Genomic DNA, 26,883 nt, shown 5'->3' with positions numbered 1-26,883 from the left:
CTGTCTGCCTTGGACTTGACCAGGATCAACTGAATTAAGTTCCCTGGTTTACCTGTGACCAATAGAGACCATTTTGTCAGAAGAACCAGTAAAAACCGATCAAGTGTAAAATAAAAATGTGTTTTTATCTTATCTAGTCTGTACTATTTAGAGCAAGAAATAACACCATTGAAAACCATATATTAATTTAAACAGGCAAAATAAATGTCTGCTCATTGCTCCCAAGCTTATTGCAACAAGTTGAAAATCATATTGATAGAAAATCCTGTGAAGCTGGTGCACACGTAGAAGACAACAAAGGTAGGGCTTGTTATTTAAATCTCATGTAAACGATCAAATACTTTAGAACAGGCACGTCCGCTTCCTAGTGCACTGACAAGTTAGTGATTAGGCCACGCCCACAGTAGGAACACAATGCTCCTTATTACCAGCAGCACTTCCTTATACAACTGCAGTTAAAATGAAGCTGCTACACGCTTGCCAGTTCCTGCTCCTTTGTTATTTTATCTGCATTACAGGTATGACTTTTGTGCCATTTTACTGAATCAAAATTCACTAATTTCAATCAATTCAATAATTGAATTATATAGGGGGATAATCTTCATGAACACTAAACAGAGATATCAACTAAACTGCATTATTAGTGTGATAATGATCCTGTTATGGATTTTATAATCTTAAAAAATGGTAAACCTGAAACCTGGAGTGGATCATTATCTCCGTAACGACATGGGGTTAGTTGACATCTGTGTAGTATTTGCTCTGTAAACTGGGTTGGCACCCTGCTTTTGACACATTGGTGTCAAAAGTGATTGATAAATATTTATTGTGTTACTGTTTTTCTGTGGGATCTCTAATCACAGTTTTGTGGGATATGGTATGGGTTCTGAACTTTTAGTGAGACACTTTATGGGGCAATGAGACACCAGAAATAAGAACCAATTAACTGTGGTCCTCAATGTTTCTTTATAAGAATATTTATATACATTTTTAATAAATGCCTGTTTGCAAAGCTGTCAACACTAACTACTGAGGTGCTGGTCCAGGAATGTTGACACCTCTGTGTTTGGGTATCTGATTGAAATGAGGAAAAAACAGGTTATCAGTTGTCTTTATATGTTTCTAAAAACAATTCTATTGGAAAGCAAATGTGTTTAATGCATGCATATGCTGAAATGTTTAATAATTAATCCTGCCTTAAAGGAGAAGGGATGTATTTGGGCAAGCGCTCCTTCTTTGGTCTCTGTGCGTGCGCAGTAGAGTGAAAACCCGACTTTAATAAAAAAGCTGGCTTTTCATTCAACTGTACATGCATCAGCCCTGGGATTCTGAAGACAGAAGTAAGAGGAACACACTCTCGCATATACCCCGGGCTGGTGCAGTTTTTTCCTAAGGGCCGTGACAGACGGGGAGATTAGTTGCCCGCGACAAATCTCCTTTGTTGCGGGCGACTAATCTCCCCGATATGCCATCCCACCAACGAGAATGTAAATCGCCGGTGGGATGGCATACGCGGCGCCGAAATCACCGAACTTTCCTCTCAAGGAGATTAGTCACCAGAGACAAGGGAGATTTCTTGCGCGGCAACTAATCTCCCCGTCTGCCACGGCCCTTACAAGAGCACTGGCCAGGGGTATCAGGTAAGCAATTACATTTTGGCACCCCCAGTGATTTAGCCTTTCCTTGTACAATCATAGTTGTTTACATAGCTCTATAGGGAAAGAGAGTTAATTTAAGGGGGATGGATTTCAAAGTAGTGGAGTAAATTGAAATTAGAGAAAAAAATATTATCATTAAAATAACATCAGATCAGAAAAGTTAGTGGGTATGGTGAATGTGTACTTATAGGCATTAGATTTCCTCTTTTGGAGGACAATTTGAATTTTCTGTATTAATACATCGTCTTCATAAAGCTGTTAAATCTTTATTACTCCAGCTATTTTTTATTTACATAAAAATATATTTTTGCATTGATGGGCTTAATTGCAAAAAACATTGTTGTTCAGATAACTGTGATTTTTTTGTTTTTCTAGTGTTATCAAACATTTGACTGTAAGGGCAATGGCAGATGAGATTAGTCACCACAATAAATATCCTCCACTGCAGGTGACTAGTCTCCTGTAAATGCTTTCCCACAGGTGTTGCTTTGTTTTTCTGATGTTGCCTAACAAGGAAACTTTGGACAACTTAGGGCTCTGGCACACGGGGAGATTAGTCGCCCGCGGCAAAACTCCCTGTTCGCGGGCGACTAATCTCCCCGAGTTGCCTACCCCTGCCATCCCACCGGCGAACATGTAAGTCGCCGGCGGGATGGCAGACGCGGCGGCGCGATTTCGCCCAAATCGGCGAAAAAGACTTGCGAGTCTTTTTCAGCAATTTCCTGAAATCGCCCCGCCGCGTCTGCCATCCCGCCGGCGACTTACATGTTCGCCGGTGGGATGGCAGGGGTAGGCAACTCGGGGAGATTAGTCGCCCGTGAACAGGGAGTTTTGCCGCGGGCGACTAATCTCCCCGTGTGCCAGAGCCCTTAGTGACACAAATGTTTTCCCAATGGCAATTTACATTACTGCTGGTGGGAAAGCAGTTTCAGGAATTAGTTGCCTGCTGTAGAGGTTGCTATAGGTTGTTTACTCGGGAGTAAAATTACCAATTTTTGGAATTCCCCTCAAATTTTATTTGAGCCTGAGGCTTGTCAGTCTTGGTATGTAATAGGTCGCTATTGCTATGTGAGCGGCCAGGATTCCTTTATGCCTCTTAAGTTATTCTGAAATATGGAGTCTGTAATTGGGGTTGGCACCTTTTTCTGGAACAAAAGTCATAGTATCTTTATTAGAGCAGTCCTACTATCTTTTTAGCTTACAGCCAATTACAAGATGAATCTTAACCATTCTGTGATTCCACTGCATAGTTCCCACTCGAGTCTACAGCTGCCTTGATTATTTTTATCTTTAACACTTCTGTTTTTATAACAAAATAAGTCTAAGGGCAGTGACACACTGGGAGATTAGTTGCCCACGATAAATCTTCACTATTGTGGGCAACTAATCTCCCTGACAAAAATGTAAATTGCTGGTGGGATGGCATACGCATCGGTACGGTTTTCCGAAGTCGCCCCAAAGTTTCCTTGTGAGGCAACTTCGGGCGACCGAAGTGATGCGTTTACCATCCCACCGGTGATTTACCATCTTGCCGATGGGATGGGATGTCAGGGAGATTAGTCCCCCACAATAGTGAAGATTTATCGCGGGTGACTAATCTCCCTGTGTGCCACTGCCCTAAGGCTACGGTCACGAGGGGCTGTTTCTTTGCCCACATTCTTGCTGGTGGAATTGGCATGTCGGGGAAATTAGTCGTCCACAATAGTGAAGATTATTCATGGGCGATTAATCTCCCTGTGTGCCACTGCAATAAGGCTATGGTCACAAGGGGCTGTTTCTTGGGCCACTTCAGTTCAGCACTAACAGGGACAGTGTCTCCGGTAACCGGTCTTCTGATAGGTCTCTTGAATGCATACTGCACACACGCAGTGAGTTTTCTATGATGTCACCCCATTTTTCGCATGTGCAATGACGTCTTATAGACAGGGTGCGGTGCACATAGTGCAATTCCCCAGGAGACAGTCTCCTAGGGCTGAGAGCTCTGCAAAGTGCATGTTAGGGAAACATGTGAAAAATAGCCCTTTTATTTTATTTTGCTTGGGCACATAGTGGACCCTCACACAATTAATTTGTGAGGGAGAAAATATTACCTCTGACCTATTAACTATGACAAGTGTAGCATAGTTTACAAAATGTTTTGGACAATTGTATTTATTAACTGCTTGTATCACACGCATTAACCTTAGCAAAACAATGGCAGCATATCTTCTCGGAGGACTGCCCTGACCCGGGGCCTAAAGCTGTTGTACTTGAGTAATTAGATTTTAATTTTATGGAACTAGAATAGAAGGTTGCATATGTAACTGGCAAAAATGCACTAATGTCTTTTATGTGCTTAGCATGCATTTCTAATGCAAACAACATATAAATAACTAATAATGGTTGATATAAAGTGGTATTCGATTTAAAAGGGTTGTGGTAATAATTGGATGACATGAAATGCTAACTTGCAGTTATGTATTTAACCTAGTTTGGCATATGATGTAAATAAAACCACCAATAAGAATCACATCAAATCAACCCTTTAATTTGGGGTGCAAAAATGTGCTACATGAATGAATTTCAATCACTAGAATACCTGGTATTTTTGTAAATATAGCCTAAATACTGCTTATTTTTAAATGGTTGACCTTATAAAACTATCCAGGATGATTATATCATAAGCTTATTCCTTTAAAAGCAAACACATTTTTAATAAGTGTATTCTGAATTAAATATCAAAGCAGATGTAATAGTAATATACCCTCAGCAGAAGGAGGAAAGCTTTAATGACAAAAGGAGCACCAGCTTTGAGGAAAAAACATACAATTTAATTTAATTTAATTCATTGAGAGGTGCCTAACATTTTGGCATCTTAAAGTAAATTAGCCTTTCCTTATCCTTTAAAAATTGATGTTCAGTTGTAATTATCTAAAATTCAGGAAACAAGGTTTTAAGGCCACACACACACAAAGGGGCGTATTTATTATGCTGTGTAAAACTAATTCGCCGAAAAAACGGAGGAAAAAGCTGTGTAAAATAAATGGAAAAGATCTCCGTCTGAACACCAGATATTACGCTGTTATTTTCCATAAGTTCCGGTGGAAGAAAAAACGCGTAAAAAAATTACGCCAATTTTACGCCGTTTTTACATGGCAAAGCCTGGCGATGTGTGGCAAATTTTCTCTCCGTTTTTTACACAGCATAATAAATATGCCCCATGGTGTACTGTACACTTCTTTCTGCCTGCTTTTTGTAGGCAGGGGGAGAGGAGCAGATCCGCTTCTATACTCCCCTGAGTCTAGCTGCACTCATAGGCATAGCATTGACCTGGGTGCAGCTACACAGAGCAGAGATCATCCTGGAAAATGTGAAAGCATACATTTTTAGGACAATCTCTGCTCTGTGTAGCTGCTCTCAGGTCGACACTATGCCTGTCCGTGCAGTTAGACACAGAGAAGTATAGGAGCGGATCCGTTTCTCTCTGCCTGCCTACAAAATGCAGGCAGAGAGAAGTGGATGGTATGCCATGTGTGACTGGTTCCTATCCCTTTAGGCTACATATGGTAAAAATTTGGTGCTTCTTCTTTTGGTCTCACCAAATTCTATGAGTTCCTGCATTTTATGATGTGCTTTTCCTGGGTCCAATCAGCACTGCTGTCATTAGAATTTACTCCTCATATATGAAGGGCCAAAATGCATCTCAGCATGTTGTATGTTTGCAAATTGTTTTTGAGGGTCTTTATGTGGCACCCAGCTTTACTGCTTGTCAAAATCTGTCCACCTACTAATGCAAGATTATTATTTTAACTTAACAAACTATTATTTCCTTTTCCAATCCTGTATCAATTGTATGTGTGTGTATATATATATATATATATATATATATATATATATATATATATATATATATATGATATTTAACATTATATACATGGCTATGTTGACTTGTAGTTATAACATATATGTTTATGCATTGTAGATTGTGCTTCATTCAGATTTGCATCTTATTATGCCAGCCACATGGTTTTGCAACAGAAGCCCTCACAAGCTGTTATATGGGGCTATGGTGAAGTTGGAGCTGCAGTCACAGTCTCTCTTTTTAATGGGTCTGACACCATTTCAAAAAAGTCTGTACCCATAAATGGTAAGAATCCACATTTTCACCTATGACAGCTTAAAATATACAGTTAAACTAAAAGTCAATAGGTTCAATAGAATTATGTATAATTAGTAAAGACCAGATTTGCTACATTTTGTTGATACTTTCTGATCCTTTACTATGCTTTACCATTTTTGGTACATTCATCTCTGCATGCAGTATTGGAGATGTACTAATCTCAAAGCTAGACTAGCTGATAACTGGAATGGACCATACAGAAACTGTCAAAAGTCAAATTCTTTCTTAGAAGTACAACACAAGCAATCTGTATATTGAGTAGGGATGCACCAAATCCAGGAATCGGTTCGGTATTCGGCCAGGAATCGGCCTTTTTCAGCATGGTTCGAATTTGCCCCGAATCCACGGTCCTGGCCGAACTGAATTCAAACCATAATTAGCATGTGCTAATTAGGATTTGGAAGGGGAAAAGTAAGAACGCAGCGTATGCTAAGTAGGATTCAGATTTGGTTCGGTATTTGGATTTGGGGGTTCGGCCAAACCCGAAAAACTGGATTCCGTGCCTCCCTAATATTGAGGTTCCTTAAAATTCCATTGAGATAAATTCCAAAAGATAAAATGACTAACAGAGAGACAAAATGGGAGGACCAACTTTATTTTGTAAGCAAGTTTCTAACTCACCACTTCAAGAACAAACCCACTGACTGATATACTGATATTTAGTTTGCGTCATTGGAGTATGTATATAGGTAATTATATAGACTTTTCAGCACATAAGAGAACAGCTTCACAGGAATGGAGAATAGATTGTGAATGACTAATAGAGCAGATGGAAAAAGCATGGGCGAATCGGACCTCACAAAGTGACTGCAGAGTAGAACCAAACAGGACACGACTTGACACTATTGACATTAGAGTAACCATTATTTCATTATTTTTTCTTTGTTAGGAATGTTCACACCCAAATGAGTTTTTTATTATTTCCAACATTTTCCTGAAAGAACAAACATGTTTCTTTTGGCTTAAATTCATTCCATTATACATTGTACTATTCATTTCTTCTTTTTGCCTCTGCATGACCTTGGGGCAATGGGTCTACCTCCTCAAAAGGGAATTGCATAATTTGTAAGCCATGCTGTGCAGGGAAGACCATGCTAAAATGATATCACACATTTTAGCTGGGGAATGTCGTAGAAGCCCATGTTTCGCTTAAACACTTCACTGTTCAGTTTGTCGCACATTTATTGTTGCAGTGCATTATTGTTCCTCTGCCACACTGAGGGGTATAATTGGTTAATGAAATAAGTAGCTAGAGCACACATATATTTAATGCAACAAGAAATAGAGAGGTGTCCTGTTCATATCCATTGTGTCAAAGAGCAGAAGTCAAACGCAAAGAATGATTATTATTGTTCAGTCTGTGGCTGCACATTATGCACAATAAACTATAGGCATAATAGGAACTGCTATACTGCTGCTCTTTTGTGATTAGATTTCTAATTTATGTTTGTCGCTAACCTAAGTGTTGTCATTTATAGGTGTTCTGACATCTTTGCAATTGCTCATACCAAGCAATTGACTTTTTGTTTTGTAAACCCTATTTCAACTTGTTTTCTCAAATGCACAGAGCAGGTTTCGATCTTGGTCTTGAAACCAATAGCATATAAACAGACTGTAGCATTAACTAAGCCTGTATCTTACATTACACTTGTTATAACTTTGCACTTTTTGTCACCACCTATTAGGTCTGGCTTTGGACAGTAAGCCTACTATGGACCCCTTTAATAACCCAATATAAAATCTTCACATTTCATGCTCATTACCACATTTTTACTTCATATCTGCTGCCATTAGTAACTCCCCTACAAATATTGCAAAGGAATCCCTTTTTATAACACCCCCCTCGCTTAAGACCAGGTACAGTGTTTCATTTTAAATGAATACCAATTTTTATATTTATTGCAAGGTCATCTCTCATCTTCTTTTCCTATCCATTTTTTTTTTGTCGGTCTATCCAGAATAGCATAGATAGTAGATATAGACATGTATGGACCCCTCAATTCAAGTGGTATAGACAAAACTGCTTTTTATTCTATGAATGTAGCACCTGTAGTAGTGTTTTGTCTTTTCAGTCACAAATTAGTTTAGTAAATAATGTTGTTTCTTTCTCTGCTAGATGATGCAGGTGTCTGGAAAGTACTGCTGGATCCTGTTGATCATGGAGGGCCCTACTGGTTACTTGCCCAGCAACGTTACCAAAAAGATATTACTGACTTGGCATTGCATGACCTTTTATTTGGTGATGTTTGGCTTTGTAGTGGACAGAGCAATATGGAGATGACTGTTTCACAGGTAGGTTATATATAAGTCAAGAAAAGCAATGAATGTTTCAGGGTTTCATCTCCTAACTTCTCAACAGTCACTTTGAACAGATACCCTTATTTTTTTTACTTTGTTTCCCTACACAGGTGACCCAGTCTTTTTTGGTAGTGGCAAGGTGTAACAGAATGGATATACTCTGTGCCAGTATCCAAAACTTTTAGGTGAGTGGCTTGTATTATATACTATACAAGCCACTCACCTACATGCACCCAGTTAGTTTTGATTGATTCATGGGATGGCTTGTATTATATACTATACAAGCCACTCACCTACATGCACCCAATTAGTTTTGATTGATTCATGGGATGAGCTGTATTTTTTGTATATATTTGTATGGTAAGGGGAAGTGGCTTTTCCCTAATTGAATACTTGCTCTCCCAACCCCACCCCTTTAAGGATAGCCTTGCAGCTAAGAAGGTATTTATTCGCTTAATCACTGAATGGTTTATTTGGAATAGGTCATGCCATATAAAGAGAAAAGCAGGTATGGTCTTTCTCCCCCCAAAGAAAATATATTCTCTTTTTTCGCTAGGTTAGGACTGACGCAAGGACACTGCCTTGAGGGGGCGCGTCAGCTTATGCATACTTTGTACAAACCGTGTAACTAAACATGTCTCTTTTCACTAAAATGCAGACATTTTTCCTTCAGTGTGTGCAAAATTGGTTTTTAATTTACTCTTGAAGCTTTATAATGGAGTGCTTTGGTAATGTGTATAGTATATAATACAAGCCACTCACCTACATGCACCCAATTAGTTTTGATTGATTCATGGGATGAGCTGTATTTTTTGTATATATTTATATATATATAATTTCATATATCTTTGCTTTTTTTTAAAAAAAATAGGTATTTAATGCTAGTGAAGAACTGGCAAAAGCTGCTGACTATCCTACCATTAGATTATTTACTGCAGCATTAGAAGTATCTCTAGAGGAACTTGATGACCTTGCAAAGGTAGACTTACAATGGTCAGCACCAACCCCTGGTAAGAATTCATTCTCACAAGGCTTTTGGATAATTCTATAATTTGATCTACCTTTTGAATAGCTGGTAATTAGTAAAGGTAAAATACACCTTATTTATGTGGTTTAATGTTTACTTCACTTATAGCTGTAACACTTGATGCCATAGGTCATTTTGTGCCAAGAGAATTATCTGTCTCCATGTATATATTTTAATTTGTGGTATTAGGCTTCATGTGTATATTTTTATAGACAGTTAACAAAACCTTTTTCTATATTGAATGTATTATTATATTATATGTACTAATAACCTTATTATTATTATTTATTTATAAATATCTGTTGAAGCTGCTTAAAGGTGGCCATAAACCGGCCAATTCTAGCTGCCGATATCGGTCCCTCGACCATTGATAAATTATCCCCTAACTCTACTAAATTTAATTACCGTATATACTCGAGTATAAGCCGATCCGAATATAAGCCAATGTACCTAATTTTACCTAAGAAAACTGGAAAAACTTATTGACTCGAGTATAAGCCGACACCCCCAGTTACATGGGAGTAGGAGAAACAATAGGTTACCTCAAAGCAGTTCTAATGTGTAGCGCTGGCTCCTTCTGAAAGCTCAGACCCAAGCACAATGCACTGAGATGGTGCCTACACACCTATATGTGAGAGAATGAACTACTACTCCCACATCCCCACACTAACAGCAGTCCAAGGGTGCTGGGAGTCACTAGCATTTATGTATAAAGCCTACCCCCCCCTTCAGTTTGTGTATTATTGCCTTTCCGTACAGGGGACTGAATGCTCAGGCTTGCTGCTCCCACTGTACAGAGCTACACAATGCCCCCGGCATGATTGCTAGGGCAGAGGAGTTCCTGGCACAAAAATACAGAGAGGAAGACACTGGGAATGCCATTAACTCACCTCGCCTCTGACTGGGGGTTACAGTAATAGGAACGCTGGCGGCCTGGGGTAAATAAAGGGGAGCTTCCCCCGGGGGTGCATGGTAATGCTAGATCGCGGGGACTGACAGAAAACCAGGGTTACCATAGCGCATCAAACACCCTCCCCCTACTCTGCTTAAACGAACATTCACACCACCGTTGCCTGTAGCAAATATTGGGCAGGGCGGCCATTTGGTAAGGGGGGAGGGGGCAATGGCCTTCCCAGGCCCAGTGAGTTTTGGGCATTATGGAGGGCCGACTGTGCTTCACTTACTTGGATTACCGGGCCCCTTGCTGTCAGCTAGCTACATACTACAGAGTGGAGGGCGGAAGCTAGGGTGCATGTTCCTTCCCGGTAGCGTCTAGGTCCCTCTGCCTCTCGCTGTAGTGCAGCGGTAGATTCAAGTGGAGGAAAAGTACCAACTGATTCTGGGGTGCCTGCATGTTCCTAACGTAGCGTCTAGGTCCCTCTGCCTCTCGCTCTAGTGCAGCGGTCCCTCTGCCGCGGTATATTCAAGTGGAATATTCAAGCGCGCATGTCATCGATTTACCGTATAAATTCTAGTATATGCGCGAGTATAAGCCGAGGCTTACATTTTGAGCACATTTTTAGTGCTGAAAAACTCGGCTTATACTCGAGTGTATACGGTAAACATTAAATAAACCTGATAGGATTGTTTTGACTCCAATAAGAATTCATTCTGTCTTAGTTGGGATCAAGTACAAGCTACAGTTTTATTATTACAGAGAAAAAGGGAATCATTTTTTAAAAATTTAATTATTCGATTAAAATGGAATCTATGGGAGATGGCCTTCCCGTAATACAGAGTATTCTGTATTTCCAGATAATGGATGCCATACCTGTATCCCAAGGTTTTAATAAACTTATAAACATGTAACATTAATTCTTCAGTATCAGCTAAAACATGTATAATTTAGTAAACTGTTAAAAATTGTATTTATTAAAAAAAAAAATACAATGTTTGGGGTGCATTAAATATTGCCTTTGTTTTCAGCAGTTTGTTTTTCTGAGCTCTGTTTTAGACAAACTATTTTAAAGGTAAAATACTGCTGTAATGCAGTTTGGTGTTTGTTCTTAGGTTTGATTTAATCTTTTATCCATGTCTGTTTGCCTTTTAAAAAGAAAATCTTGGAAATGGCGAGTTTACATATTTTTCTGCTGTATGCTGGCTGTTTGGTCGACATTTGTCACGCAGACTGAAGTATCCTATTGGATTAGTGGAGTCTGTATGGGGAGGAACGCCTGTTGAGGCTTGGTCCTCGAAAAGAGCACTACAAAAATGTGGGCTTTCTCAACATATGGAATGTGCCTCTAGTAGGTAAAGTATTCTATGTCCAGTGCAGATGATAGCATAATTCTGATTAAATCAAAATACTGGTCACACATTTGAAAGGAACCATCTGGTTGGTTGGTTTAGGTTACTACAACTTTGTGACCTTTTATTAAATTATATTCCATGATAATTTAAGTAAGCAGTTGTTTGGTGAATTCACTAGTTAGAACAGGGTTCCAGATTCCATTCATCAGACCAACAGGGTTCAATTCCCCAGCCCCATTAGCTTAGAGGAAAAAACAAGCTGGCACAAAACTGGACCATCACAATGTAAATGATGCTGTTAAAATTGTTTATTTAAAAAAAATCTCAGAATACAATCTCAGCACACAATACAACTGGTCACCAGCCAGGGCAGTGGTATTTTTGTTTGTTTTTTCTTTAGAACATTCTGTTTCTTGCATGAATGCAAAAGAATGATAAATCTTACCCAAATAATGATAGAGTGTTTCACTCTATGCTATGTAGCATTGCCTGCTTGGAATGAGAATAAACAGAGTAAGCCCCATGCAGTCTTACCTTTCCCTTGTAGCTTTATAGCTTTCTGCCCTGCACATGCGCATTGTGCTTTGGATTGATGCAGGTTCTTGTGCGTTTTGATCAGCACAGTTATCTTATTTTATTTTAATCAGCTGTTCAGTCTATACAACATATGCCATTCATGTCTCAAATAACTTTATTTTAAAAGGTCAATGTACGCAGGGCCTTGTAACTACACGGTACTGTGGAATGCAATGATACACCCTTTGCTCAATATGACTATTAAAGGAGCTATTTGGTATCAAGGTAAGTTGTTCTCCCATTCAAGCTGTTTTAAACAAATCAATCATTTTTTAAATATATATATGGGGGAGGTCACTAGGCATGTACCTTTTTCATCTACTTCTAGTTTGGCCACTATCTGCATGTCCCCCCCACCGTCTTTAGCACGGCTGCATGGTTTCTTTTTCTCGTTCACTTATGCACATGCAGGGGGTGGGCAAGGAGGCCAGATGAGTTGTCTAGGGTGCGTGTCCTGATTAAACCAGCGCCGATAGATGGTGCAGATCTTATTGTGGGGCCACTTCTGACTTGGAGACCAATTACCTTGTGAAATGGGGGTTAGTGCAATATGTGTGCCAGTAACTCTGATATATTGGTACCAATGTAGAAAAAGCAACTATTCTTAACTACATTAAAGTGGACCTGTCACCCAGACATAAAAAGCTGTATAATAAAAGCCCTTTTCAAATTAAACATGTAACCCAAAGTCATTTTTTTATTAACACATCTATACCCATTATGTAAGCATTTAAAAGTCCCAGCTGTCAATCATACATTGCCTGACCTGCCTCTATACCTTAGGCATAGGGGTGGGGCACACAGTTACTTTCAATTCAGAACTTCTTAGATGTCACTGCACTTCTCACATTCCCCCTTCCTCCTCACCATCTAATTGTGTAATCAGTGCATGGATATGAGTATCAGGTCCCTCCAAACTGGCACAGAAACAAGATTTTAGCAGGATGCACAGCTTGCCTTAATAACAGTGTCCACAAAATGGAGCAATTTGCCATATCTTTTGCACTTTACCACCCTTCCCTGAATTAAGGGAGCATGTCTGGAGTGTAAAGACCTATGCATTATGAGGTGTGGGAAGCAAGTTGAATAAGCACTAATGGGTATGATAATAAGGGGTATAATTGTGTACCCCTTACTGTTAGCCCTTTCATCTGGGGCATTAATAAATTACAATTACCTTGATATGTACTGTAAGCTTGCAGTTTATTGAAACACAGGGGTGCCCATTTCAGCATACAAAATATAAATCATAAAAATAAATTCTGCCCTCCTTGCTAAGTCCTTAACTACACTAAGTTCCCTTGTGTGCTACCAGTAAGAAACACATAAATGTTTCTCCCAACTTTCCTTTGAGGGATTGCTCAGCCTCCTGGATTTTCTTAATTAACTCTCAGTCTCTTGGATGCTGGGTCAAAGACTCTCTCGGATCCTTGCAGTAGCAGACAGCACCCCAGCCCCTCTGGGTGTTCTAACATAGACAGGGTAAGACTAGGCCATCGGGACACTGGGAGAAACCTGGTGGGCCCCGCCAACCCAGACCTGATTCCGCCTGCAAAAGTAAGTATAAGGTGCGCACGCAGGGAAGAAGGGGCTGGTGGTGGTTAAGTGGGCAGGCAGCAGGGGACCCAGAGGGGATGTAAGGGTTCCTAAGTAGTAGTGGGGGTTCCTGGTGTAGTAGCCCTGGTGGGCCTCACACACTGCAGTCCAACCCTGGGTAGCCATCCTGCTCTGTGCCTGCTCAAAGAGACCTTCCATTATTTCCATTGCAATTAAATACCTTTCCATAGGACAGCCTTCCTGTGGAAAATGAGTTCCAATATGTGAGCTTGACTAATAGAATGGAGTAGCTGTATGGTTGCGACTTTCTGCCGTGGCTAACCCCGGGCAGTGGGCCTGAGGGGGCCTGTCACTGTGGAGGGGGGGGAAATGGCGTCACATGGGTGGGGCTATGATGATGTGGGCTGATAGCCATGTCAATCTGAAAGAGTCTAGACTGGTTTTCTAAATTGAGGTTTTGACCCAGACAGCCCTTCCGAAAACTGGGCTGTCTGGGTCAAAACCAGACAGGTGGCAACCCTAAGTAGCTGGCTTACCTGTTCATTCCAAAATATACCAGCTTCCAGGACCTGACAGCTAAACTCTTCGAACAGAGAAACCATTTTCTGTTTAGCAACACTTTTACTGAATCCAGGTCCCAATGTGGCCCGAAACGTAACGTCGGCTGTTTATGCTGTTTTAAAAAGATCGACGTTTCGGTCCTCACCCGGGACCTTTATCAAGATATAAAATGAGCAAACAAACAGTGTTTATAAAGACTCACCCACCAGTTAACCACCACCAAACCACACCCCTCTCTGGAGTGGCTGTGTTAACCCTTAAAAAAGATCTCAGTTCCAGCAGATATCAAACCAATCACAATTCCAGGTAATCTGTAAAATAAAGTGCATAATGCATAATATTCTATAAAGTGCAACGTAAGATAAAGTGCAATACATCATAGTGTATAAAAATGTATAAAACTTAGATTCCAAATGAATGGTGCAATGTCAGTTAAAATGCAGTCCATTGAGGTGCATACAAATAAAAGGACTTAAATGCCAAATACAAATACACACTATTAACACATAATAATAAAAGCATTGCAGAAAAATTACTTAAAAATACCTAGAGTAAAATGGCACTTGCAATAGTAGAAACGGAATTTGAAGTGTACTGGGTGAAACCCAAACATTACCTGGTATTTAAATAAGAGGCAAAGGAACAATACTCATAATACTCGGGGGAAGACAGTATCTAGAGTTCTAACCCAAAACATCTCCTTCTGAATCCCAATCACCCCCCCTGTTGGGCTCTGGGATCAAATCTATTCCCATGAACTTTAAAGCTGGTAACCTGTGCCCCATCATTAAAAAATGCTTAGGTAGGGGTAAATCAGATTTGCCGGTTTCAAAGGCTTTCTTAATGGTAGACCTGTGATTTCCCATTTGCTCACGTAAAGTATATTGTGTTTTGCCCACATATGTTAAACCACAGGGACAAGTAATTATATAGATCACGTGGGTTGATGTACAGGAAATACAGTGCCTTATGTTAATTTCTTTGCCAGAGTGGGGATGTCTAAATGATTTACCTGGTGCCATGTATCTACATGTTGTGCACCCTGCACACTTATAGCAACCCTTTTTCAATTTATTTAGCAGACTAAAACTAGAGTAGCTTTGAAGTTCATGGGAATAGATTTGATCCCAGAGCCCAACAGGGGGGTGATTGGGATTGCATGCTGCTTCAGAAGGAGATGTTTTGGATTAGAACTCTAGATACTGTCTCCCCCCGGGGTCTTAATGAGTATTGTTCCTTTGCCTCTTATTTAAATACCAGGTAATGTTTGGGTTTCCCCCAGTACAGTTCAAACTCCGTTTCTACTATTGCAAGTGCCATTTTACTCTAGGTATTTTAAGTAATATTTCTGCAATGCTTTTATTATTATGTGTTAATAGTGTGTATTTGTATTTGGCATTTAAGTCCTTTTATTTGTATGCACCTCAATATATATATACATATACATTTTTTTAAATTGTTTTATACAGTTTAAAACCTGTTTTCTGTATATTTGCAGATGCACTTTGCTAGTAAGTCAGGCTCATTATGAGCCTCCCTGTTCTGAGTAATCCATTTATCATAATAAAGTTAGCAAACCTGTTTATGAACACAAATACCAAGGATCACATGATATTTTTCTGGCAACAGTCTGAATGACATTTATGTTGCCAGCAGAACAACAAATGTGACCTCTTCCATGTGAATCAAGGCAAAGCCTGCCCCTTGCTTCAGTGTGAATTATGTGCTACAGGTATGGGACCTGGGGGTTTTTAGGACAAGGGATCTTTCTGTAATTTGTATCTCCAAAATAAAAAATCATTTAAACTCTATGCTGTTAGAGTTAATTTTACCTTGAGAAAGAATGCAAATTTTATGACTAAAAATATTAATTAGTTATCTATTTGTTATTAGAATATAGGCTCAGAAAGTATAAATGAATATAGTTAACTCTAAAGCTGGCCATACACGTGGCGATCTGACGAACATCCCACGAAACATCGCATGAAACATCGCACGAAACATCGTCAGATCCACCACACACCATTCAGGGCTGAATCGGCAGGTAAGGAGGTAGAAACAATAGGATTTCTACCTCCTTCTGCCGATTCAGCGCTGAAGGGAGATTTTGGTCAGGCGCCTTCTATGGCGCCCGATCAAAATTTTCAAACTGGTCCGATCGGCGAGTCGGCCGATATCAGCAGCTTCCTGCGATATCGGTCGACTCGCCGACATACCATACACGCGCTGAATATCGTACGAAACGAGGTTTCGTACGATATTATCGGTGCGTGTATGGCCACCTTTAGGGGCACATTTACTAATCCACGAATCCGAATCCAAATGGGAAAAATTCGGATTGGAAACGAACATTTTGTGACTTTATTGTATTATTTGAGATTTTTTCGTAGCCGTTACGACTTGCGCGAAAAGTCGCGACTTTTTCGTAGCTGTTGCGATTTGCTCGTATATTATCGTGACTTTTTCGTATTGAGCGCTCGTAAACGGTGGGCAAAACTTTCAGACTTTGCATGATTTTGGAAGCCTCCCATAGGACTCCATGGCACTCTGCAGCTCCAACCTGGCCCAAGGAAAGTCACGATACTGAAGCTTGAATGAATTCAAAACTTTCGTACTCGGCGTGATGGCTACGAAAAAGTCGCGACAATTCGCACAAGTCGTGACAGTTTACGAAAAAGTCGTAACAGCTACGAAAAAGTCGCGACAATTTACGGAAAAATCGCAAAATACCGATCATTGCGAAAAAAACGCATTTGGACGCTTTTTCGGACGTTCGTGGATTAGTAAATGTGCCCCCAAATGTATAATGAAATCTATTGAAAACACCGTAGTGATAGCCTCCTTTTAATATATTTAAATCTACCAGAGCAGGGTTGTCCAACTGGAGGCCATGAGCCGGAGTGTCCCTCCAAAGTATTTTTATGGCCTCTTACCGGCTTCATCAACTTCATTGGATGACATGATAATTTTAATTTAATCTGGTCCTCAAACATGATTTATAAACAGTATTTTGCCCACTGCATGTAATAAGTTGGACAGCACTGTACTAGAGAAACAATATAAATGGGAGGCAAGGATCTTTACAGGCAACTTATAAATCTCTTTTACCTGAGATTATAATAAATGGCCTCACTAATATATCTACATTTCTGCATAAACTGAAGGGTTTTATATAAATAAACCAGTACATGTTTAGAGATAAGCATATTTGTGTGTTTATTTTTTTACACACAGTCAGTGAAAATCACCCGGATCCTTTTCTGACAACACATTTTCCAGAGATCATAGCAATAGCCAGTGCACCCATTATATCATAAATAATGAGTTGTCAGGGACTAAATATTCTCTGAGCTGATTATATGGCTGAAGGCAAACGGTGGCAGATATCTTATAATTAGTAGCTTTCTTCCAGTCCTTTTAAATACCTCTTGTATTGTACCACACTATGGACCAACGTTTGCTCTAAGCTGTACACTGACACATGCATACTCTTGCTGTGACGCCAGTGCACACAAAACATTATGGCTTGCACAAAAAGTAGCGTGTTTCATACACTCACATTCGACAGTGACACAATATACAGTGAATGCTTCTTTCAGTCAAGTGATGCCAACAGATTTTCTGCCTGTTTCTAAAACTTTGCACAAGAAAAATTTAAATATGATGTAAGGAATATTGCTTGGAATAATAATTAATAATTAATTAATCTGATAACTCCCATTTTGTTTTGTGTATAACAGGTGAGCAGAACACAGGTATGAACACTGACTTATATAACTGCACATTCCCAGCCCTCATAGAAGACTGGAGACTATCATTTCATGAAGGCACAAATGGACAGACTGATAGATACTTCCCCTTTGGATTTGTTCAGGTAATCATATGCATGGTTCCCAGAATAGCAGCATATTTTATCCTGCAGCTCTCAGTGTTCTATTTATGTTGTTATAAAAAGCAAAGGAAAAGCTTTGCTCATTTTTCTTGTAATGCTATTTGTAGCTGAAGAAAAACATTACTTCTAAATTGCAAAACAGTCATTTTATGTTTGCTGTAAATTAGTTGTTGCATTTAAGCCAGAAGGAAATTTCACAGCTCTAACTTTTTTTTAGGTGTACTTACTTCTTGGTAAATATGCTCTACAAATCCTATACAGTTAAATGGAGAGCTGTGAAATTGTGCTTTGGTGAACTGTGCTAAGCATGGCCAACCGCACCTGCAAATGGTCTCACAAGGGGTCTGAGGATCTCATCTTGGTACCTAATGGCAGTCAGGCTACCTCTGGTGAGCACATGGAGGGCTGTGCAGCCCCCCAAAGAAATGCCACCCCACACCATTACTGACCCACTGCCAAACTGGTCGTGCTGGAGGATGTTGCAGGCAGCAGAACGTTCTCCACGGCGTCTCCAGACTCTGTCACGTCTGTCACATGTGCTCAGTGTGAACCTGCTTTCATCTGTGAAGAGCACAGGGTGCTAGTGGCGAATTTGCCAATCTTGGTGTTCTCTGGCAAATGCCAAACATCCCGCATGGTGTTGAGCTGTAAGCACAACGCCCACCTGTGGACATCGGGCCCTCATACCACCCTCATGGAGTCTGTTTCTGACTGTTTGAGCAGACACATGCACATTTGTGGCCTGCTGGAGGTCATTTTACAGGGTTCTGGCAATGCTCCTCCTGTTCCTCCTTGCACAAAGGCGGAGGTAGCGGCCCTGCTGCTGGGTTGTTGCCCTCCTTCAGCCTCCTCCACGTCTCCTGATGTACTGGCCTGTCTCCTGGTAGCGCCTCCATGCTCTGGACACTATGCTGACAGACACAGCAAACCTTCTTGCCACAGCTCGAATTGATGTGCCATCCTGGATGAGATGCACTACCTGAGCCATTTGTGTGGGTTGTAGACTCCGTCTCATGCTACCACTAGAGTTAAAAGACCACCAGCAGTCAAAAGTGACCAAAACATCAGCCAGAAAGCATAGGAACTGAGAAGTGGTCTGTGGTCACCACCTGCAGAACCACTCCTTTATTGGGGATGTCTTGCTAATTGCCTATAATTTCCACCTGTTGTCTATTCCATTTGCACAACAGCATATGAAATTGATTGTCAATCAATTGACAATGTGTGATTAACTTGGAGTTACATTGTGTTGATTGTGTGATTGACTTGGAGTTACATTGTGTTGTTTAAGTGTTCCCTTTATTTTTTTGAGCAGTGTATATTTAACACAGTTCCATATAGATACAGAGTTTAAATGTTCTACAAAAATCAAAGAGTTTAACCTGTCAAGTACCATTGAGTCCTACAGAGGCTTAGAATAGTAGAGGAATAGAGGAATAGTCAGTAACAGCCTGTCCTTCAAGGGTAAATTAATCCCCTCATTGTTTTCAGTTTCACCCAGTTCAAGGGGAAGTTAATCATATCATTGTTTTTAGTTCAACCAGTTTCAACTCAAACTTAAACACATTATTGTTTTTCAAGAGTGCCAATGTTCCTAAAATGGCTGCTGGAGCAATTCCTGTTTGGGAAAAATTAAAAGGATTCATGGAAACAAACTTCTGTTGAGACTCTGATCTGTTGAGTGCCATTGATTCCTATGGAAGGCTTCCAAAGCCAGACATGGAAGGCTTCAAGCCAGAAAGGTTTTGGCACAAAAATTTAATGACTTTCAGAATGCAAATGCAATATTTTCGTACGAACAATAAAAGCATTGTTGAGACATTTTAGAACATCAGAAATGATTGTGGTTACTCTGAATTTATACCATATTGTGTTTTAAGCCCCCAAAACAACGGATTTTAGTAAATGTGCTCCTTTGTGTTTTTCAGTTATCTACATATCAGAAAAGCCAGCAAAATGATAATTATCCTGTCATTAGATGGCATCAAACTGCTGATTATGGTTATGCTCCTAATCCAAAGATGAATAACACATTTATGGCTGTTGCAATGGATCTTGGGGATGATAACTCTCCATATGGATGGTATGGTGAAATATACAACATTTTATTATATATGCACAAAAACTACCAAACAACAATGCATATCATTAATATTAATGATGTCATATAGCCAGACTATATTAATTGACTTAGTGTAATGTTAAACTGTTTTATTGTGCAACAAAATAGACATAATAATAATAAAAAAGTGGTATTCAATGAGCAGGTCTGCAGCTTTGCATAAAAAAAGTGCTTGTTTTTTAAGGGGGGGCCCTTGAGCTTCATGGCCATTCATGTGTCACTCCTGTCCCACTCCTGTATTTACTCTATTCTCTATACACTCTGTTCTGGAAGCATCTGGGTGGCAGATGCAAAACCTGGGGACAAAGTGTACATTAAAATTATTTTTTTATAAAAGGTTCATTGCATCATTTTGTGGTGAAACACGAGGGGGCTGATTTACTAAGACACGAATTCGAATCCGAATTGGAAAAATTCCGATTGGAAAACGAACATTTTGCGACTTTATTGTATTTTTTTGCGATTTTTTTCGGCGCCTTTTCAACGACTTTTTTGTTACCAATACAATTTGCGAGAAAAAACGCGAGTTTATCGTAGCCATTACGATTCGCTCGTATCTTGTCGCAACTTTTTCGTATTGAGCGCTCGTAAGCGGCGGGCGAAACTTTCAGACTTAGCATGATTTTGGAAGCCTCCCATAGGACTCAATGGCACCCTGCAGCTCCAACCTTGCCCAAGAAAAGTCACCATACTGAAGCTTGAATGAATCCGAACGCTACGAAAAAATCGCAACATTTTGCGCAACTTTCGGAATGGCTACGAAAAAGGCGCGACTTTTCGCACAAGTTTTAACACTACGAAAAAATCGCCAGATTTTGCGCAACATTCGGAATGGCAACGAAAAAGTTGCGATAATTTTCCGAAAAATCGCCAAATACCGATCATTACGAAAAAAACGCAATCGGACGCATTCGGCCCGTTCGTGGGTTAGTAAATGTGCCCCAAGGTGTATTTTGTATGTTTAAATCTCAAGCAGAATCAGATTACAACTGTAGATTACACTTTCTCTTTCTTTCTCTATCTTTTTCTGCAGTGTTCACCCAAGAGACAAACAAACTGTTGCATATCGACTGTATCTGGGAGCAAGAGCTATTGCTTATGGTGAAAAAAATGTTCCCTTTCAGGGTCCATTTCCAACCAAATTTGAAATATTTTACAAAGAATCATATATAAACATTACATATGATCAGAAACTTCTAATAACTCATTTAAGTGACAGCATTTTTGAGGTAAGAACTTGCACTACAAGTTTTGTGACTGCAAAAACATATTATAGACATAATTCAGAGCAATAGAAGACTGCACCAGTAATAAATAGAACAATTTAAACAATTATATTTTTAAAAGTGAGAAATGAGTTTGCTTGCAATAGAGATGCATTGAATCCTGGATTCAGCCCACTACCAGCATATGTACAGACTTCCAACTGAAAAGTCAGGTAAATTTAAAGCACTAGAGCTGAAGGTGTCATGTTTTTTAGCGGGACAGTCCCGATATTTATGGCACTGCCTGCTGTCCTGGATTCATTGTTAGATGTGCCACTTCTCAGCATTGCCATTTAATTGATTGCTGTGCCTGCTCTGCCCCGGAAAAAAAAAACCCACCCCCTTAACTCTTGAATCTCCCCTGCTACACTCAAGCTCACAGGTTTACCTTGATGTTTAATTGTCCTGGGAGGAGCATTTGTGACAGGCAAGGGTCAACTATTGGCATTGGCGTGCATTCCTCTCCTTGCTCCTGCTCACCGGGTCAGGAGCTGGGAGTGCACTCTGTCTTTTATCAGGCAGAAGAGGCTGCTGCCTTTATTTGTGTGCTGGACAGTTTCACCTTTCCACCCCTAACATATATCTCTCACTCCTGGGAATCTCTGGCAGAGCACAGCATGCAGGAGAAGACAGAGGTATCGCTGAGCCGCTGATCTGTTCACAAAATATAGCAGACATTTAAAAGGGGCCCTTATAAGTCTTGGGAACCTTAGGCTGGCCTTGTTAATATGGCTAGAAATTCTAGTGGTACATTAATATTGTTTTGCTTTCAACTGATTAAGAATAGAAGGAATTAACATCGATTTATGTACCACTGGAATTGGCCCTGTTTATAACTTTGGCAAATGCACAGAACTGTTGGCATGTCTGAAGTTGATATGCCCTTTATCAGTTTAATTTAGTAATTTTACTGGGATGTCTGGGGTTAATATGCCCTTTATCAATTTAATGTAGTCATACTGGCACCTTTGAAGTTAATATGTCCTTTATTCTTTTTATTTGGTGATTAAACTGGCACATCTGGGGCATGTAAAGTGGGTGTGGCATGTGGGGCGTGGTCACAAACCAGGCGTGGCCAAAAAAAATTCGCCGCACTTCCCGCGTCACATATTTTTGTCCCTCTTTCTCTTAAAAAAATGTTGGGAGGTATACTGTTATCTTATATCTTATAGAAAATAGAAACTTAGTACAAGTATAGTATATATAATCCCGAAATGCTTGGGACATGGGGTTTTCCACATAAGGGATCTTTCTGTAATTTAGACATTACATAAACCCAATAGGGTTTGTCTGTGTCCAATATGGATTTCTGCAATGTAGTTAGGATCAAGTACAAGGTACTGTTTTATTATTACTGTCAAAAAGGAAATAATTTTTAAAAAATTAAATTACAGGTATTGGACCCCTTATTTGGAAACCCATTATCCAGAAAGCTCTGAATTACGGAAACGTCATCTCCCATAGACTTCATTTTATTCAAATAATTCACATTTTTAGAAATGGTTTCCTTTTTCTCTGTAAAAATAAAACAGTACCTTGTACTTGATCCCAACTAAGATATAATTAATCCTTATTGGGTTTAATTTCTGCTTAAATAATTTTTTAAGCAGACTTAAGCTAGGCGATCCGAATTATGGAAAGACCCCTTATCTGGAAAACCCAAGCATTCTGGCTAACGGGTACCATACCCTGTATTTGCCTAAAATGGAACCTATGGGAGATGGTCTTTCTGTAATCTGGAGATTTTCTAGATAATGGGTTTCCATATAAGACAACCCATACCTGTAGCTGAATGCTTTATCCATCTTATTTTATTGCTACAATTGGTTGATAAAAGAGTATTATTTGTGGGAGGTAGTTCTAGTTAATCTGGGTTTTATGATTCCTTCTTATGTCTGGTTTAACGGCATTTATTGTGAATTTATTATTTATATTCCAGGTGCTTTGTGACTCAAAGGATGAAACAGTGGGTGGCTGGTTTCCTGTGCCAGTAACATCAGCATGTTCTAACGTGGTCACTGTGTACTTTAAAGGCTGCTCACAAATTTCAGGAATACGCTATGCATGGGAGGACTGGCCCTGTGAATACAAAAAGTGCCCTATTTATAGTATTCAGAAAAAACTACCCGCTCCTCTCTTTGTAGAGTATTTTAAGAAATAAAAACCAGGGATATTAAATACTGGCAATGATAAACTGTTTCAGAACATTGTTTTTGATACAAATAATTACTGTACATTTAAAAATACACCCGATGAATAGGCCTTGTGCTCAAAACAGACTTTTTGCATATTGTTTTAGTCAAAAGAATCTAACTGAGGAGCAAATATGGAGTAGTTTCAATATTCTTGTTTAGATCAAGAAATAACAACAAGCAGAGATTTACAACAAGCAAAAGATATGTTCAGCACAAGCTCTTCTAAATTTCTTACACACATACAGTATTGTGCCTGGAGGCACAGTATTACATAGTGGATGTAGGTAATACATTGTTTGTGATTACTCCTTTTCCTTGGAGTAAGAGAGGCATTAATCCCTGACTATTAGTGGAGTTGAAAGGAGTTAGGGTGAGAGAGGTTGTGCTTGTGTCAATTATATCTATGCAAAACCACTATGTGACACTCCAATATATTTTGAAACAAGTTGTGACACACCAAAGCCCTTGCACTGCATAAATAAAATGTTTTAAAATTTCTAATATTATTCTCTGCACTAAATGGGTGATTAGACTTGGCATCTATAAACAGCATAACCATTCATAAATTTTTCTTTTCTGAATTAAAATGTGATGTAAAATTGTTGCAAAATTGGTGCTTTATTACATGCATTGAATATTTCAATAGAAAATTATTACGCTTTGTAACATATGCACTGTTTGACAAAGAACAGATTTCACACTGTATAATCATAATTAGATATTTATAAATCAGTGCCGTGCTTGAAGCAAGTGCCCCCCAGCTCATACCCTATGGAAAGGCATAGAGAACAGGTACAGGTAATGTGGTCTTTGTAGTGGATAGATTTATGTATTATCAATACTGAGTTCATTGGGGGCCAGGATAAGTGCAGAAGATAGTAAGGGACATAGGACATATGATTTAGTGTATAGTGTCTTGTTTTTCCCCACCAAAAAAGAGGACTGGAACAGGAACAATCTCTGTTGGAAGGTACACTGACGCTCACCTCAATATTAACTTTTAGTATGATGCAGACAGCAATATTCAAAGGCAGTTTAAAGTTTAGTTTTTTTAATTATTTACTTTTGTTCCTGCTTGCTCTTAAGCTTGGAGATTTAACTGCTATGTGGTTGCTTGGAGTTCATTTCCCTAGCTACCAGACAGCCAGCAGAAAGACAGAATGGAATATGGATTAGAGAGGGTCTGAACAGAAAGATAATCAATAAAACAACCATAACAATAACAGTGAAGACTAATATTTGTCTTTTATTTGCTATGTTCAGTTTATAGTAAATTGAGTACAGAGACATGGGGGGGAATTCACAAAAGTGGTGATATTGAGACAAAATAAAAGTGGAGATAGATTTGTCAGATTTTCCACCTAATTCATAAATCTCCACTTTTGTGAATTCATCTTTTAAACAGACAGTTTTCAGATTTTGTCATTTTCCTGACATTTTTTTTAATGAATTTGCCTTTAGCTGTTAGTAAATGTGTCGGTGCCATCAAACTCAGTCCCACAGCTACAGGAGCCTTGGGGTAAGGGTTTTACCAACAGGATTTTGTATTTCATATGCTATTTGTCATTTCACATTGGGAGCATTTCCTGAGGGGTAATTTTAGTTTGCCCAGGGAAACTATACATCATTTTTTTCAGAACAATCTGGGCTTTCTAATGTTTTCTATATTTCTGTGTAATTCCACTTCTGTAACAAGATTTAAGGGTCTGAATACCTTCTTCTCTAGCCCCTACTCATTACTGGTCAGCAGCAATCTGGGCCACACACCAACATGCCAAGTAAAATGAGGTCCAACAGGACTGGGAACCACCGGGTCTTTATCGAGTGCCCTGTTGGGCCAGTCAAACCCTGTACCCCAAAATCTAAGTTTGGGTGCCAGTGTGCATGTGCTGTTTGCTAATCACCAAGATGGCGGCTGGGAACAGGTGGGGGACCAATGCTGTCAGGCAGCTCTGTAGTTCTGGACACGCTATGGGGGCACAGATAAGTTGGGGCAAATGTCAGTGAAGTGATTAAAGAGGGGGCACTGCTGCTAAAACTAAAAATTTGCCCGGGAGGCTTTACTTTTCCTTTCAATAAAAATGTTTACAATATATTCACACAAAATGTTATTATTGGCTCATTGATTAAGCTTAAAATAGCATAACAATGCAGGTAAAATCTTTTTATATATAAGATATAAATTAAACTTTTTTTTAATCAGAGTTTTACTTGTTTATAAAATGTTAATGAGGCTATTTGTGCCTATTGTTCTATGGTTAGACAGAAACTTGTCCCCTAACAATAGTCTGCTAATCCCCATTAATATGTTACTGATCCCCCAATGGGGCCTCTACCAGAGGTGTTAATTGGAGATTAGGTGAAACCAAACAAAACGGAAAGGTTTAGAATTGATCTAACAGAGTTACACTGAGCTTTACTCCATTTTGAAAATGTCAGAAAAAATGTCGTTAAAACGACATATAAATGTCATTTTAACGACAAATTCACAAAAGTGTCTGCAAACACATATAGTTTCTATCAAAGAAATAGTTTATCCGTGATGTGATCATTCACCCTTAATGCCTGCTTGCATACTGTTAATTGTCATGTTAACATTTTGAAAATAAAGAAATTAAACAAAAGGTAACGATTTTGAGTTGTTTATTATTATTATCACCATTTTTGTATATAGTAGCAATATATTTAAACAGCACTTTCTTGCCAGTGGCCATGCAGGGGGGCAAATAGGCACAGTTTTGATTGACCATACATTGTACATTGCATCCATTATGCATTAGCAGATGGCTTCACTTGCAGAAAGCTAAACTATGGGTAGGTAGAAGCAGTATGTGCTTCCCCCAACATTGTCCCTTTGGTACTTGCCTCTTATGCCTATCCTTAGTTTGCCCCCACCCCTTGTTATAATGCATGAAATGTATTATAAAATACAGCAGAATAAATGGTTTTAAAACACAATGAAAAGTGTCTGTGCTAAAACAAAGCTTTGAATGCTCATGGATAAAACTAGGCAGAATAGAATGGAATCAGTCAGCTCAAATGCTTCATTGCACCCAAACCTGTGTCTCAAATGCACAAAATAATGTCCATATTTAAGGGCCCAAAACAATCAGCCTTTGATTGACATACTACATAGAGCAAATGCATCCTGACTTTAAATAGCTAATATTATGTCAGTGCCAAAACCAGTAAATAATTTGTAACACTATTTTGCATATGGCCTACTCTCTGCTACCTTGCTTTTCTTACCCAATTTGGACTCCTCGTAGAGCCCTTTCCTCTCCAGTGGGCCCTCACTGTACTGGTGGAGGAAAGGTTAACCA

At 39.4% G+C, this 26,883-nt stretch overlaps 1 protein-coding gene across 2 annotated transcripts; it reads left to right on the top strand.

Annotated features, from left to right (window-relative positions):
* The first annotated feature begins 410 nt into the window (after nt 1-410).
* On the top strand, nt 411-26,189 carry siae (sialic acid acetylesterase). 2 transcript variants are annotated; one of them, XM_002940008.5, is made up of 10 exons: nt 411-518; nt 5,620-5,784; nt 7,934-8,109; nt 8,987-9,125; nt 11,197-11,392; nt 12,096-12,193; nt 17,827-17,960; nt 19,907-20,061; nt 21,134-21,329; nt 23,305-26,189. In XM_002940008.5, exons 1-10 carry the CDS (start codon nt 461-463, stop codon nt 23,524-23,526), a joined length of 1,539 nt encoding a protein of 512 aa, XP_002940054.1. In that variant the 5' UTR covers nt 411-460; the 3' UTR covers nt 23,527-26,189. The 2 variants fall into 2 exon arrangements, with proteins under 2 accessions (XP_002940054.1, XP_017951429.1); XM_018095940.2 differs by lacking the exons at nt 11,197-11,392; nt 12,096-12,193.
* The last annotated feature ends 694 nt before the right edge of the window (nt 26,190-26,883 follow it).

The sequence above is a fragment of the Xenopus tropicalis genome, chromosome 7 (assembly GCF_000004195.4).
Source record: "Xenopus tropicalis strain Nigerian chromosome 7, UCB_Xtro_10.0, whole genome shotgun sequence".
Taxonomy (NCBI): Eukaryota; Metazoa; Chordata; class Amphibia; order Anura; family Pipidae; genus Xenopus; species Xenopus tropicalis.
Note: the sequence above shows the minus strand (reverse complement) of the source record. Positions and strands in the feature narration are given on the sequence as shown.